This window comes from Hippopotamus amphibius, chromosome 4 (genome assembly GCF_030028045.1).
Source record: "Hippopotamus amphibius kiboko isolate mHipAmp2 chromosome 4, mHipAmp2.hap2, whole genome shotgun sequence".
Taxonomy (NCBI): domain Eukaryota; kingdom Metazoa; phylum Chordata; class Mammalia; order Artiodactyla; family Hippopotamidae; genus Hippopotamus; species Hippopotamus amphibius.
Genome location: NC_080189.1, coordinates 5,478,291 through 5,491,624, shown reverse-complemented (window position 1 = coordinate 5,491,624; position 13,334 = coordinate 5,478,291). Strand labels below are relative to the sequence as shown.

At 54.5% G+C, this 13,334-nt stretch overlaps 1 protein-coding gene across 6 annotated transcripts in view; it reads right to left on the bottom strand.

Moving 5' to 3' along the window:
• Positions 1 to 13,334, bottom strand: part of PRKAG2 (protein kinase AMP-activated non-catalytic subunit gamma 2) — a 274,675-nt gene that overhangs the window by 186,399 nt on the left and 74,942 nt on the right. For all 6 annotated transcript variants that reach the window (XM_057730691.1, XM_057730692.1, XM_057730693.1 and 3 more), the window contains exons 2-3: positions 10,523 to 10,594; positions 5,779 to 6,058 (exon numbers count right to left, since the gene is read on the bottom strand). In XM_057730691.1, coding sequence (XP_057586674.1) covers positions 5,779 to 6,058; positions 10,523 to 10,594 — 352 coding nt within the window. The remainder of the gene's footprint in view (positions 1 to 5,778; positions 6,059 to 10,522; positions 10,595 to 13,334) is intronic.

The following is a 13,334-nucleotide window of genomic DNA, read 5'->3' as shown; positions in this document are numbered from 1 at the left end:
AAGAATCTTACTTTTCCCGTCCGCTCACCCAGGAAGTGGACCCCGAATGTGGACGCCTAGGAGATTAGTCTCCAGATTGGGGTGTTTGCATCCCAGAGTGTGTGCAAAATGGTCCATTGGATGTGGAAAGAGAAGCGTGGCAACTTTACTTTCTGTTTATTTTTATCTCTTTCTTTAAATTTTTAAATTAAATTAATTTTTGGTGTGTTTTATGAGGTACATAATGCATTAGCAGAGTATTACAAGCATATAAGCAAAATAAAGAAATATGTGTATGGTGGAAAAAATGCTCGTGTACCATGCATTTAGAACGTGCATAGTAGACCCTGATAATTATTATCAGTGATTAGGCAGCAAAGTGTAGTGACATGAAATTCAGTCCTTCTTGAGGTCCTGCCTTGATGACTGTGCAAGATTGTTTTCGCTTTTAAAAAGACTTTCACCTTATTATTTGCAGTTCAAGGACATACTGATGTACACTCCTTTTCCTCATCTCCAAAGGCAAGGTCATCCTCAATCCAGTTGTAAAAAATCTTTTAGAGATAAGATTTGCTGTTTTCTGGACGCTCCTATCGCCACATGGCCACGTAAGACTTCTTGGGAACCTGACAAGGCGTAAACGTGTTCCACTTTGTGGGTCACGTGGTCTCAGATACAACAGCGCGAGTCTACCGTTACGGTGTGAAAACAGCCACAGGGAAAAGAAACAAAGGCGTGACTATGTCTCAGTGATTAATATACGGAAATTAATAAGGGATGGAGACTGGATTTTGTCCCAGGCTGCAGTATGCCGACCACTGTATCAGAGGAAGAGGCTGTAAAGCGGGTTATTGCTTTGCTTGGGGTGGCGGAGCCTGGTCCTGCAGGGGAAGTGTGTGCTACTGACAGCGGGCGCGGGAGGAGGGTGGTGAAAACCCACAGTCGCCCCAGTCATCACGCCGCTGCGCTGGGAGACCAGAGCAGGGCTACAGCCACTCCATACAGCCAGCCCCTCCAAGAGGCAGGGTCCTTCTGGAGCAAAGGGCTGGTTCCCCTCCCCGGGCAGAGAGCACCAGCCAGCCTAGGTACCCACCGGTCCCGGGACCAGACGTAGCAACTGGAACTGCCGCCTCCATCTGCATTCCCTCTCTCGTTCTTGACGTGTCTGAAGATTCAATTATCTCCTTTTCCTCTACTTCTCTTTGAAAACGACTGTGCTCATAATTTCTAGCTTCCCTCTTTCCCCTCATAAGAGATGGCGGGACTGCCCTGGCGGCGCAGTGGTTAAGAATCCACCTTCCAGCCCTGCTAACACTTGACTTTGAACTTCTCACTTCCAGATCTGAGAAAACATTTCTGTTACTTTAAGACACACACACACACACACACACACACACACAGAATCTGCCTTCCAATGCAGGGGACACGGGTTTGATCCCCGGTCTGGGAGGATCCCATGTGATGTAGAGAAACTAAGCCCACGAGGCACAACTACTGAGCCTGAGCTCTAGAGCCCTAGAGCCACAACTACTGAGCCCACGTGCTACAGCTACGGAGGCCCAAGGGCCTGGAGACCATGCTTCACAACGGGAGAGGCCACCGCACTGGGAGGCCTGAACACCGCAGCGAAGAGTAGCCCCTGCTCACCACAACTAGAGAGAGTCCGCGTGCAGCAACGAAGACCCATGCAGCCAAAATAAAATAAATACATTTCTTAAAAAAAAAAAAAGAGAGAGAGAGAGAGATGGCAGCGTTCACCAAGCTTGAGTATCACCTGGGGAGTTTGCTGCCCCTTTAGATTCTATGTCATCCCATGGGTGGTAAGTCACAGGACGGAAGGACAGGGTGCAGACAGCACTGGAGGAGAAACGGTTTCATTACGTAATGACCTTGCCTTAGGAAACTTGTTACAGTTCTTAATTTTGAGAATCTTACTTTTCCTGTCTGCTCACCCAGGACGTGGACCCCGAATGCCAACGCCTAGGAGGTTAGTCTCCAAATTAGGGTGTTTGCATCCCAGAGTGTGTGCAAAACGATCCAATGGATGTGGAAAGAACAGTGTGGCAACTCTAATTTCTTCCATGTCATTACGTTGAGATGGAGGACACAGTGCATCATGCGGCCGTCGTCAGCGGTGATGCTTGGACAGGATGCAGGGGCAGTGGGGAGGATACTCCCCACTGCCTGCAGGGGACTGGACCGCGTGTGATGAGGGCATCGTCGCACACGCGGGGGGCTGTGTGTGCACACGCCGGGTGGTGGCCGAGGAGGGTGTCAGAGGTGCCTGCAGGGCTGCCGACTGGGCCTCTCCACCTCCTGGGTGGGTTCTTGGTTACTCTGCTTTTGCTGTAAGACCCGGCCTCCCAGGCCCCCAGTAACTGATTGGTTCAGAGATTCCGACGCGGCTATTCAGAGATGCTATAATGAGGACTGTGGAATGGTACGTGGAGACACACAAAGAGTAGAAATTCTCGGGATCTCCACGAATTCTTGCTGCCAAGGCCCCCTCTTCCCCCAGGACCAGCTTGGTTCCTTCCCTTCCCGAGTCCTGAGCATTCAGCTCTTCTGTGGATTCTGTAAATACACCCAAATCCTTCTAATAAATTGTTTTCCTTGCTTCCAAAAAAAGGTGAAGGGAAAGTAAAAGGATGAGGCCCAAAAATGGATTCAGGAACCAGGCTAGAGTTGCATCCCTTAATGCCCCTAGTGCAAATTTGGTTCTAAGACTTCCAGCAGGCAGTGCAGACAGGGAAAATTGGGTCGTTGCACGATCAGTGTCTACGACAGACAAAAACATTCCAGCTGCTCCGAAGTACAGCTATTCTTGTACCAAGACAGGAAGTTTCTCCCAGGGGCCTCGTGTGACGAACGGTGTCTTCACGACGTCTTTCCAACAGACACAGCGGGTTTCACGGGCAGCTGCTTATCTAGACCCTCCACACAGGCTGCTGGCTTTCCCCTCCAGCTCAGTTTTGTGAAATCACTTCTGGGCCGGTGGGAGCAACATGTAGTCTGGGCACCTTGACCTGGGCGCAGATTCAGGCAGGAGGAAAAGCAGATGGATTGCACACCCTCCACGTGAGCCTCACCCCAAGCCCGATGAGAAAATCAGGTGTCGAGGACCCGAGGGGAGGACCCCGTGGAGCAGTGCACAGTCTGCATAGACACAGACCTGGACCTTCCTGCTTCAGCAGTGGGCTGGGCAGGGTTGGTTTCTGTTTGGGGAAAGTCAAGGACATGGGCTCGGTGGTTCAAGGGCAACAGCACAGGCTACTGTCCTGGGTCCAGGCTCACCCTGCTCTGAACACCCGCTCCCAGAGAGCTTCTCTGAAGAAGCTAAGCCCCCACCCCAACCTAATCCACGCGTGTCTTTATGGGCAGCCCAGCCACTCCACGTCCTTCTTGAGCCCCGCCTGTGGCTGTCCAGCCACACTTGCTCAACAGCACCTAACAAGACACACCTTTGCAGCTGGGTGTTTTCTAGCACACTTGGATGGCCTTTAAAAACACTGACCAGAAAAGGGCAGCACGGACTCCTGCTTCCCGGGGAGCTGGATGTCTGGCCTGTCTTCAGGACCTGGCATCCCACCTGCAGGCTCCCCTAGACCTCCCAGACCCTGTATCTTGGCCGTTCCTTTATGCCTTCAGAAATGACCCTGGTCTCAACAGAATGACCACCCTATTCCCACAAGACCTCCACCTCCTCAGCCAGTGACGTGAATTGCAGATCTTGACTTTTTCGATGTGACCTGTGTTCTGGCTTGGATGGTGTCCCCCCAAAATTCATGCCTTTCCAGGAACCTCAGAAAGTGAACTTATTTGGGACTTCCCTGGCGGCACAGTGGTTAATAATCCGCCTGCCAATGCAGAGGACACAGGTTTGACCCCTGGTCCAGGAAGATTCCACATGCCACAGGGCAACTAAGCCCATGCACCAGAACTACTGAGCCTGTGCTCTAGAGCCCGAGAGCCACAACTACTGAGCCCACGTGCTGCAACTACTGAAGCCCGAGCACCTAGAGCCCATGATCTGCAACAAGAGAATCCACCACAATGAGAATCCCGCGCACCGCAACCAAGAGTAGCCCCCACTCGCCGCAACCAGAGAAAGCCCGCGAGTAGCAACGAAGCCTCAATGTAGCCAATAAATAAATAACTAGATAAATAAATTGAAAAAACAAAGAAAGTGAACTTATTTGGAAACAGAGTCACTGCAGATGTAACTGATTAGGGGGAGGTCATCCTGGTGTAGGGTGGCCCTTAATCCAAAGTGACTGTTGTCCTTAGAAGAAGAGGAGAAGAGGCACACAGACAGAGACACAGACACAGACAGACGGCGGGAGAGGGCCACGTGACCATGGCGGCAGAGGCAGAGATGGGAGTATTGCTTTCACAGCCAAGGAACACCAAGGATCTAAGAGAAAGGCCTGGAACAGAGTCTTCCCTAGACCCTTCCCTAGACCACGGCCCTGATGACATCTTGACTTTGGCTTCTGGCCTCTGGAGCTGTGAGAGAATAAATTTCTGTTGCTTAAGGCACTCAGTTTGGGGTACTCTGTAATGGCTGTCCCACAAAATTAATACAACCTAGTTCTGCTGTAACCAGCTCAGGTATGATGCCACCTTTGGAGAAACAGGACACCTGGCGGAGGTCTGGTCTGACCTCCCCTTCTCTGAGAGGTGGTGCACAATGGACTATTTGAGAATTTCAAGGTCCCTGTCTGGGGACGCTCTCCAGGGCGCTGGGACATCAGTGCTAGGACACACCTCCCTATCTGGCTTCATATCTGAGTTCCCAACTGCACGTCCCCCGTATTGTCTGCACGAGGACCACCTCGTCATGTGACACTTGTACGCTCACACATAAGTTCGGTCGTCGCGGGGATGCCTTTAAGGGTGCTAGGAACAATACCTCAAAGCATCAAAAAATGAAAGGAGTCCCCACCCTTTTCTTGTAAGTCACGGAGACTGAAATTGCACTTGGGCTGGCCTTGCAGATAGAGTATAGCTCCAACCTACACATCCTCTTGCAGATACAACCCGGAGAGAAAGGAGGACCACTCCTGATGCCCAAGGGCAAGCTTGTTTTCCAAATCACTGTCTTCCTGAATAGGAACTTCCTATGTCATGGGAGAGAGTAGGGAGAGGCCCTAACACACAGGAAAGGTGAAAATAAACTCCATCTACTTTGTGGTTTGCCATGTCTCTTTCCAATTATGATTAAGGGTGCTCAGTGGAGAATATTTTATCCTTAGATCACACATACTCACGAGCCTAAAGAACTCTCTATTAAACACACTCTCCCTGTTTCTCTAACAAATCAACCCCAGCTACCCAGGGCCCCAAACAGAGAAAGTCAGGATGTTCCAGAAACCGGCAGACTCAAAGCCCCCAAATGCCAAACCTCGAGCACTGGGGGCTGCACAGGACAGACCAAAGCAAGGGCTGGGCCCTCTGGCCCTGGCATGGGCCCGGCTTTCGCTTCCTGTGGCTACTGACTTCCAGAGAAGGCTGGAGGCCAGCCTGACAGCCACACTGTGAGTATCGCGATATTTACATTTACCCCACGAGCCTGGCCACCCTGGGCGGGTTAGCGCAGGAGGACAGCGCCAGGTGGAAACACGTCGTTCTGGAGATACATCGGTTCCTGGGGGACGGACCAGACGCACGCGCTCAGCGCCACCACTAACAGCCCCCCGGCCAGCTTTGGTGCCCCTGCAGGGGGCACCGCGGCCACGCGGCCAGGAGCAGCGCCCCGGCAGCCCTGCACCCACCTGGACAATAGCATCAATGCCTTACTTTTTCTGGAGCGGGAGAAGAACCGGATGCCCCCGGGCGAGGTGGACGGGTTGGAGTTGGGGGAAGAGTCTTTGGAGGAGGAGCGGAAGATCCCACTGAAGCTCATGCGGCGGGGGGAGCGCGGCGGGGACTCCTGGTAGGAGAACGGGAACACGGTTTTGGGGGAGCTGGGGCTGGTCTTGGGCCTCACAGGCGCGGACACGGGGCTGGAGGGGCGGTGCTGGGGACCTCTGGAGAAGAAGCCTTTGGAGGGGCTGCCCGCGCTGAAGGGGCTGTCCACCTGCAGACAGACAGACAGACAGACAGACAGACGGGTGAGGTCATTCAGAGCCGGTGCGGACCTGTCCCTGTTGTGCCTGCCCTCCCACCGGCCGCCACCACCCAGCCCGAGAAACAGCCCCATGCTCTTCCACAGACAGAGGCGGCCCCCGGCCTCTGTCCAGCTCCTGGAGGCGGGGGAGGTCAGCCAGGCAGCCGAGAAGGCTCGAGACACAGCATCCCCCTCCCCGTGTCCTGTGTGCAGCCCTGTCTCCCGGCTTTCACTTCTCAAGACCTGACGTCTGTCCTTCCCGAGGTCTGACTCCACAGGAATAATGTTCTCCTGTCCCTCTTCAAAGGAAGAAACACAAATCTCTATGATCTGAAAGACAGCGGGCCTGAGGCGCCTGATGTGGGAAGTGATGAGGTTTTCACCTCCAAGCAGCTTCTGCGTTGGAGTGACGGGGCTGCTGGCAGAGGGTGGGAAGAAAGTTAACAAGCCCGCAAAGCTCTGAGGCTCACTTTGGCGATGACTTGAAATTGTAGTTATGGTTTGAAACATCACTGCACTCTGTATTTAAGTCAAGGCACAGCTGCGAGGAATTTCGAACGTGTCCTGACGGTGGGTTCAGCAGCTGGCAGTCGCATCAGAGTGCCTGGGTCTGACCCGCTGGCCCCTCGCTGGGCCACCCCGGGCGGTACTTAGACTCTCCAAGCCTTGGTCTCCTCCTGGGTGACATGAGGGGTCGTACCCGCCCCTCAGGGCCGTCTGAAGGGGCATCGTCCAGACCTGATGCATGGGATCATCTCTGTACTGACCTGCTGACGTCCCCTGGATAAGCCTGCAACACAGGAGCCAGAAGGACTTTGGGGCCCACCCGGCTCTGCAGTAGGAAAGGAAAACGATGTGTCCCCTGGGCTCTGGGGGGGAGGACGAGTCCTGGCAGGAGTGCCCAGCATGCTGAGACCCTGGGCTCTGCACGGCAGGTGACCACGGGTGCACTGAGCACAGGGCAGGGGCAGCCTCGGTGCCTCTGTCCCCTGGGGGTGCCTGCCTGGACCGGGACCCCGTGAGCTCCTGCACCACCAGAGGGCGCCCCGAGGTGGGCTTGCGGTCCCTTAAAGCAAGCGATGCCCTCCTGGGGACCCTCACACGCCCCCTTCTCCCAGAGACCCTCCATCCTGCGTTAAGGGCTACGGGGTGGGGAGGGGTGGGGTGCAGAGGCTGGCTCTGTGCCAATCCCTGCACCCAGTGGGCGTCTGAGGGAGAGGCTGTGCTTCACCAGGGCCAAATAACTCAAGCTCTCCTCCTCATGGAGAAGTTCAAGGTTTTCTTTTCCTAACCATTCGATACGAAAAGCATTTAGATTCTTTACCTCTAGAGCATTGGGTTCAGCCACTACCCACCGACCTGTGGGACTCAGGCTTCCTGAAGCTTTTCTGAATCCTAACAATGATTACACCGGGAAGCTTCTGGACCGGTGGGCAGCGTGTGCCTGTGGACGGGGTCTGGGGGCCTAGGAACTGTGGACCCAGGGGTGGAGAGGACCCCACAGCAGGGCGGTACAAACGAGGATTCTGGGCAAGGACGCAGGAGTTTGAAGCCCGGCTCGGTTCCCAGCAGTGACAAGTGACCTAAGTGTCAGTGTCCACGTGTACCCAATAGGGAGAACAGGCCAGTTTCAGGGTCATGAAATGACAGGATGCACACGAGGGAAGCACCCGCCATGGGTCCTAGCACACAGCAGGTAGGTCATGAATTCGGTAGGAATAGATGCTTGACAGTTGTGGGCCGTCAGGGAGGCTGGACTGATTTACGGAAAGGCTCCACGTGCGGAGAACCGACGCTCCTGTGAGGGGAACCACGGAGGCTCTTCAGCACGGGGATGGGGGGAGGGGGAGGGCCATGTAGGGCAGACATTCTGGTGGCCCGTCACCATCACCCTCTGGGTGCCACAGAGCGTGGGGCTCGGAGAGGGCGCTGGCAGGAGACAGAGTGAAGGCGCCAAAGCTGGTAAGTGGTGGGTGGGACCTCTGGCCCACGGCCTTGACCCTCACACCATATACCTCCAGAGAGCAGCAGAAACAGCCAGGAGGGGTGCAGCCTGGCACCGTGAAACGGAAGAGGAGTCAAGGTCAAGTTTGAGGGCAGAGGCAGGGAGTCACTTTGCGAGGCCAACCCCGCAGACATCCTCTTCACACTGCACGTGAGCTCTGCCTAGGGAGGAGGAATTGCTGAGCAAAGCTGACAATCCTTCCACGCAGGGAGCAAGACATGGGCAAGGTTGGGGTCCCCGTGAGACCCTGGAGAACAGCAGGCAAGGCCGGGCCGCCCTGAGAGTGGCCCGGATGGGGAGAGATTTCAGAGGGGGACAGTGCCCTTCACGGAGCGCTGAAGCAGAGAAGGTGCTGAAAGCGGATGGGCTGTGGACAGGCCGACGGGCAGAGGCTTCCCAGGGCCGGGAAAGAGGAGCTGGAGCCGGAAGAACAGACACACCACCACTCACTTGGGCCACCACCGATGGGTCACCGGGGAAAGTTAGCCAAATGCCGCTGGAGAGCCCGTCTCGCAGGGCCCGGGTGCCGGTGTGAACTTTATCTGACCGGCAAGGGGGAGCCCTAGGATTCTCTCGACTGGATTCCATCCTGTGCTCAGAATTCCAGGCCAGCAGAGCCAGGCACTCAGCCACAGGCTTGAGGAGGGAGCCCCAGAAAGCAGACCTTCCCCCCAAATGGCCAAACAGTGGTGGCTGTGGCCCAGCTCGGCCTTGACCCTTGGGGAACCGTGAGCCCTGGTCTCAAGCCCTGACTGTGAGAAAGTGAGGGGGGGGGCAGGGGCTGGGCCACCAGGTTTGTTTCCTGCAGGGCGGGTGGGGGTGGCACAGATATTGGCACCGATCAGAGCCACCAGCGACAGGGCCCGTGCCGTGTACCAAGCTGCAGTAAAACGATACCTTGCTAAATGTAATGGAGCGTTTCCCTGGGTTTGGATGAAGAAGGGCCCAGAGCCTCCCGAGTGCCTGGGGTTCCGCAGAGCTGCGGGGTGGGCGCTCAGGGCTCCGCGAGCAGAGCTTCCAGGCCTGCCTTTGTCCGCTGCTGCGGGGAGGGCCGCGGAGACCAGGCCACCCAGTGCTCGGGTCTCAGCTGCATCCCTGAGGATGCGGGGGAGGGAAGAAGAGAGTTGCAGGTGTGAAGGTGCGTGATGGGTCCGTGGGGCTGGCCTTGGTGGTGACTGACGGCTGGACATTGGGCACCTCTTGGGAGCCCGATGGAGGTCACAGGTGAAGGGCGCCAGGAAAGGGGGGCTGAGTTAGACAAAACCTCGAGGTGAGGGTCCGTGGGCCTGGGACACCTTGCCCCGGAGCCTGACTCAGGCTGGGGAGGTGGGGAGGCCGGGCTGGGATGCAAGGGCACGTCCAGTGCACTTGGGGCCAGTGAGCTGATGGTGGGTGGCGCCCGTCTGAGGCCCCGTGGACTCCAGACAGAAACGGGCTGGTGTTCTCGGCAGAAGAGCTGGAGGAAGAGTGCACACCGCCAGCAACGGACAAAAGTGACCGAGTTACGCCCAAGGCCTGACTGATGTAACGTTCCCAGTGGCTCAGGTAAAGGGGACGTGGACGTACCCCTTCACGGTGCTCCAGAGTGGGGGGCTGTCCTGAGGTCACACCTGTATTCCCAGACTGCCCTTGAGCATGTGCCTTGGGCCAGGCACTGTTCTAGGTCTGCTATACACGAACTCATTCAATCCTCATAAGGAAAGGTGAGCATCGTCAGGAGCCTGGGTTTGCCGATGGGGAGACGGGTTCACAGAGAGCATCTTGTCCCAGGTCACACAGAAGGGACGTTGCCAGGAAAGATGGACAGAGGAGCTGGGCTCCTCATCCCACGATCAAGGGACACAGGCAGGAACCCCGTGGTCATCTGGTGGCGGTGGGGGGGGGGGGTGGGGACTGCCCAGGCATGCCACACACTGCCCCAGACCCAGGCCACGCTGGCTGACCCGGAGTGACCGCAGTGGTGTTGAATGATCCCGGGGACATCGAAGGCACTGACCTTCCTCCAGATTTCGGCCCGGGAGCGGTACCCAGAGCTGTGCAGCGTCAAGGTGACCAGAAGCTCTTGCACTGAAGTGTTATGTGCCAAAGAGCTGCCACCTCTGGGGGCAGGGGAACCAGGAGAAGGGTCAGGTAGGGAGACCTGGCAGCTCCCGCATCAACTGACGCTTGGGAATGCGAGGGTGGCATCCTCTTTCTTTTTTCCGGCAGTGCCACGTGGCTTGTGGGATCTTAGTTCCCTGACCAGGGATTGGACCTGGGCCCTCGGCAGTGAAGGTGTGGCGTCCTAACCACTGGACCGCCAGGGAACTCCCAGGGTTGGCATCCTTGAGTACAGGTAGAAGTGTGTCTCGAGCTCGCCTGTGCTGAGGGAGTTCTGCCTCAGTGGCAGCTCAGGTGAGCTGTGAGGAGCTGTGAGGAAGGTGGCTTACCTTACGAGAAGGATGCTTTTCTGAACTCTCCAGGTCTCCATCCAGGAGTGGCATGGCAAAGGAACTCAGGTCCTAGGACAGAAAGAGAGCACTGTGGTCACTGACCTGGTCCTCAGGGGCCAACAGGCCTCATCCAGGGCCGCATGTGGCTCTCCGTGTGTGTCACCACCCCCTTCCTGAGTCCTGCTCAAATGTCAACTCCCAGGGAGGGACGCGGATGGCCAACACGGTGAAAGGAGGGGCAGAGACGCGCTGGCTCCCCTCGGAGATCCTGACCGCTCTCCACCTTTCCTTCCTGTCCCCCCGGGGAAGGAGCAGGAAGGAGAGGCCAGGACCACAGGGTGGAAGGGAAAGAGCAAAGGAGGAACGCGGAAGGGGAGGGCGAAGGCCACCTCGGTGCTTCGGGGAGCGGCTGATGGGCAGGACTTCATCTCATGACACACATGTGGCCCAAGGACGTGTGTCCTCCTGGGAAAGATGACAGGGTCGTGTGGGGGGTTGGCCGCTGGGGCAAAATGGTCAGAAAAGCCTGAGGACAACGCGGCCCAGAAAGATGGCCCTGAGGGGAGTAGCTCACCACAGACTAAAACGAAGCCATCATGTGACCCTCCCCCTGCCACCCCCCCCCCCCCCCCCGCCCTGCATCTTGCCTGGTGGAAACATCCACATCCCGGCAGAAACCCCACCTGGGCAGTCCTCCACGGGGAGACCCTGCCTGCATTCCTAACCTTTCTTTTCTTCCCCTTTCTCCCCTTTTTATTGTGCTAAAATACACGCAACACAAGATTTACCATCTTAACCACTTTAGGGGGACAGTTCAGTGGAGTGAAGCACATTTACATTGCTGTGCAAACAATGTGCAAACAATGCCCTTTCCATTTTGCAAACTGAAGCTCCAGACGCATTCCACAACTGCTCCCCAGCCCCCTGCCCCAGCCCCCGGCACCCTCCCCCCGCCACCCCATTCAACTTTCTGTCTCTATAAACCTGACAACTCTAGGGACCTCATGTAAGTGGAATCGTACAGTATCTGCCTTTTTGTGACTGGCTTATTTCACTGAGCATAATAGGTTCATCCGTGCGGCAGCGTGAAGCAGAAACGCCTCCCCTTAAAGGCTGAGTGATGTTCCATTGTGTGGACAGCCCACATGTGATCTGTTCTCCCATCGAGGGACACAGGCTGCTCCCACCTTTCCCTACCGTGGGATACTGCTGCTGTGAACACAGGTGCCAGGAACTGAACTGTGTGCCCCTCAAAACTCACAGGTTCCACGTCATCCACCCCCCGCCCCATTACCTCAGAATGTGACTGTCTTTGTAGAGAGGGTTTTTGAAGAGGTAATTAAGTTAAAATGAGGTCATACGGGCGGGCCCTCCCATAAGACTTCAATCCAATAGGACTAGTGTCCTTATAGGAAGAGAAGATTAGGACACAGACACAGGGGGAAGACATGAAGACAGAGAGAGGATGGCCATCTGTAAGCCAAAGAAGGAGGTCTCAGAAGAAACTCACCCTGCCGACACCTTGACCTTGGACGTCTAGCCTCTGGAATTGTGAGAAAATAAATTTCTGTTGTTTAAGCCACCCCAGTCTGTGACACTTTGTTATGGCCGCCCTAGCAAAGCAGTACAATAGGTGTATAAATAACTCTGAGACCCTGCTTTCAATTCTTTGGGGTATATGCCCACAGGTGGAACTGCTGGATCATATAGTAATTTATTGTTAATACTTTTGAGGAACCCCCATACTTTTTCCATAGCAGCGGCACCGTTTTACATTCCCACCCAATGGTGCACAAGGGTGCCAATTTCTCCACATCCTCACCAATACTTGTTACTTTCTGTTTTATTTTAGTTTTTGTTTTTACGGCAGCCATCCTAACAGGTATGGGATGGTATCGCACTGTGGTTCTGATTTGCATTTCCCTAATGATTACTAATGTCGAGCATCTTTTCCTGTGCTTGTTGGCTATATGTATATCTTCTCTGGAAAAATGTCTATTCAAGAAGTCCTTAGACCATTTTTTAACCAGGTTGTTTGTTGTTGAGTTGATAGGAGTTCTTTATATAATCTGGAATCAACCTTTTATCAGATATATGATTTGCAAGTATTTTTCCCCATTCTGTAAGCTGCCTTTTCACTCTGTTGATCGTGTCCTTTGGTGCACAGAAGTTTTTAATTTTGATGTAATACAATTTATCTATTGTGCTTTTGGTGTCACATCCAAGAAGTCATCACCAAATCCAATGCCATGAAGCTCTTCCCCTATATTTTCTTCTAAGTTTTACAGTTTTAGCTCTTATATTTGTCTTTGATCCATTTTGAGTTACAGAAGTTCCCTCCTTATCACTATTTCTGCTTTCAACTGGGGTCCAAAAATATTTAATAGAAAATTACAGAAATAAACTATTCATAAGTTTTGAATTTCGTGTCATTCTGAGTAACTTGATGAAATCTTGCACTGTCCCGCTCTGCCCAACCTGGGACGTGTTATCCCTTTGCCCAGCATATCAATATATCCACTCTGTATACATTCCATCCGCCCGCCCGCCAGTCACTTAGTAGCCGTCTTGGTTATCGACTGTTGTGGTATCACAGCGCTTGTGCTCAAGTGACCCTTATTTCACTTAATAATGGCCCCAAAGTGCAAGAGGAGTGATGCTGGCAATTTGGATATTCTCGCACGGTGCCTACTTTATAAATTAAACTTTAACACAGGCATGTATGTATAGGAAAAAGCACAGTATATATAGGGCTCAGTTCTATCCATGGTTTCAGGCATCCACTGGGGGTCTTGGAACATATCCCCTG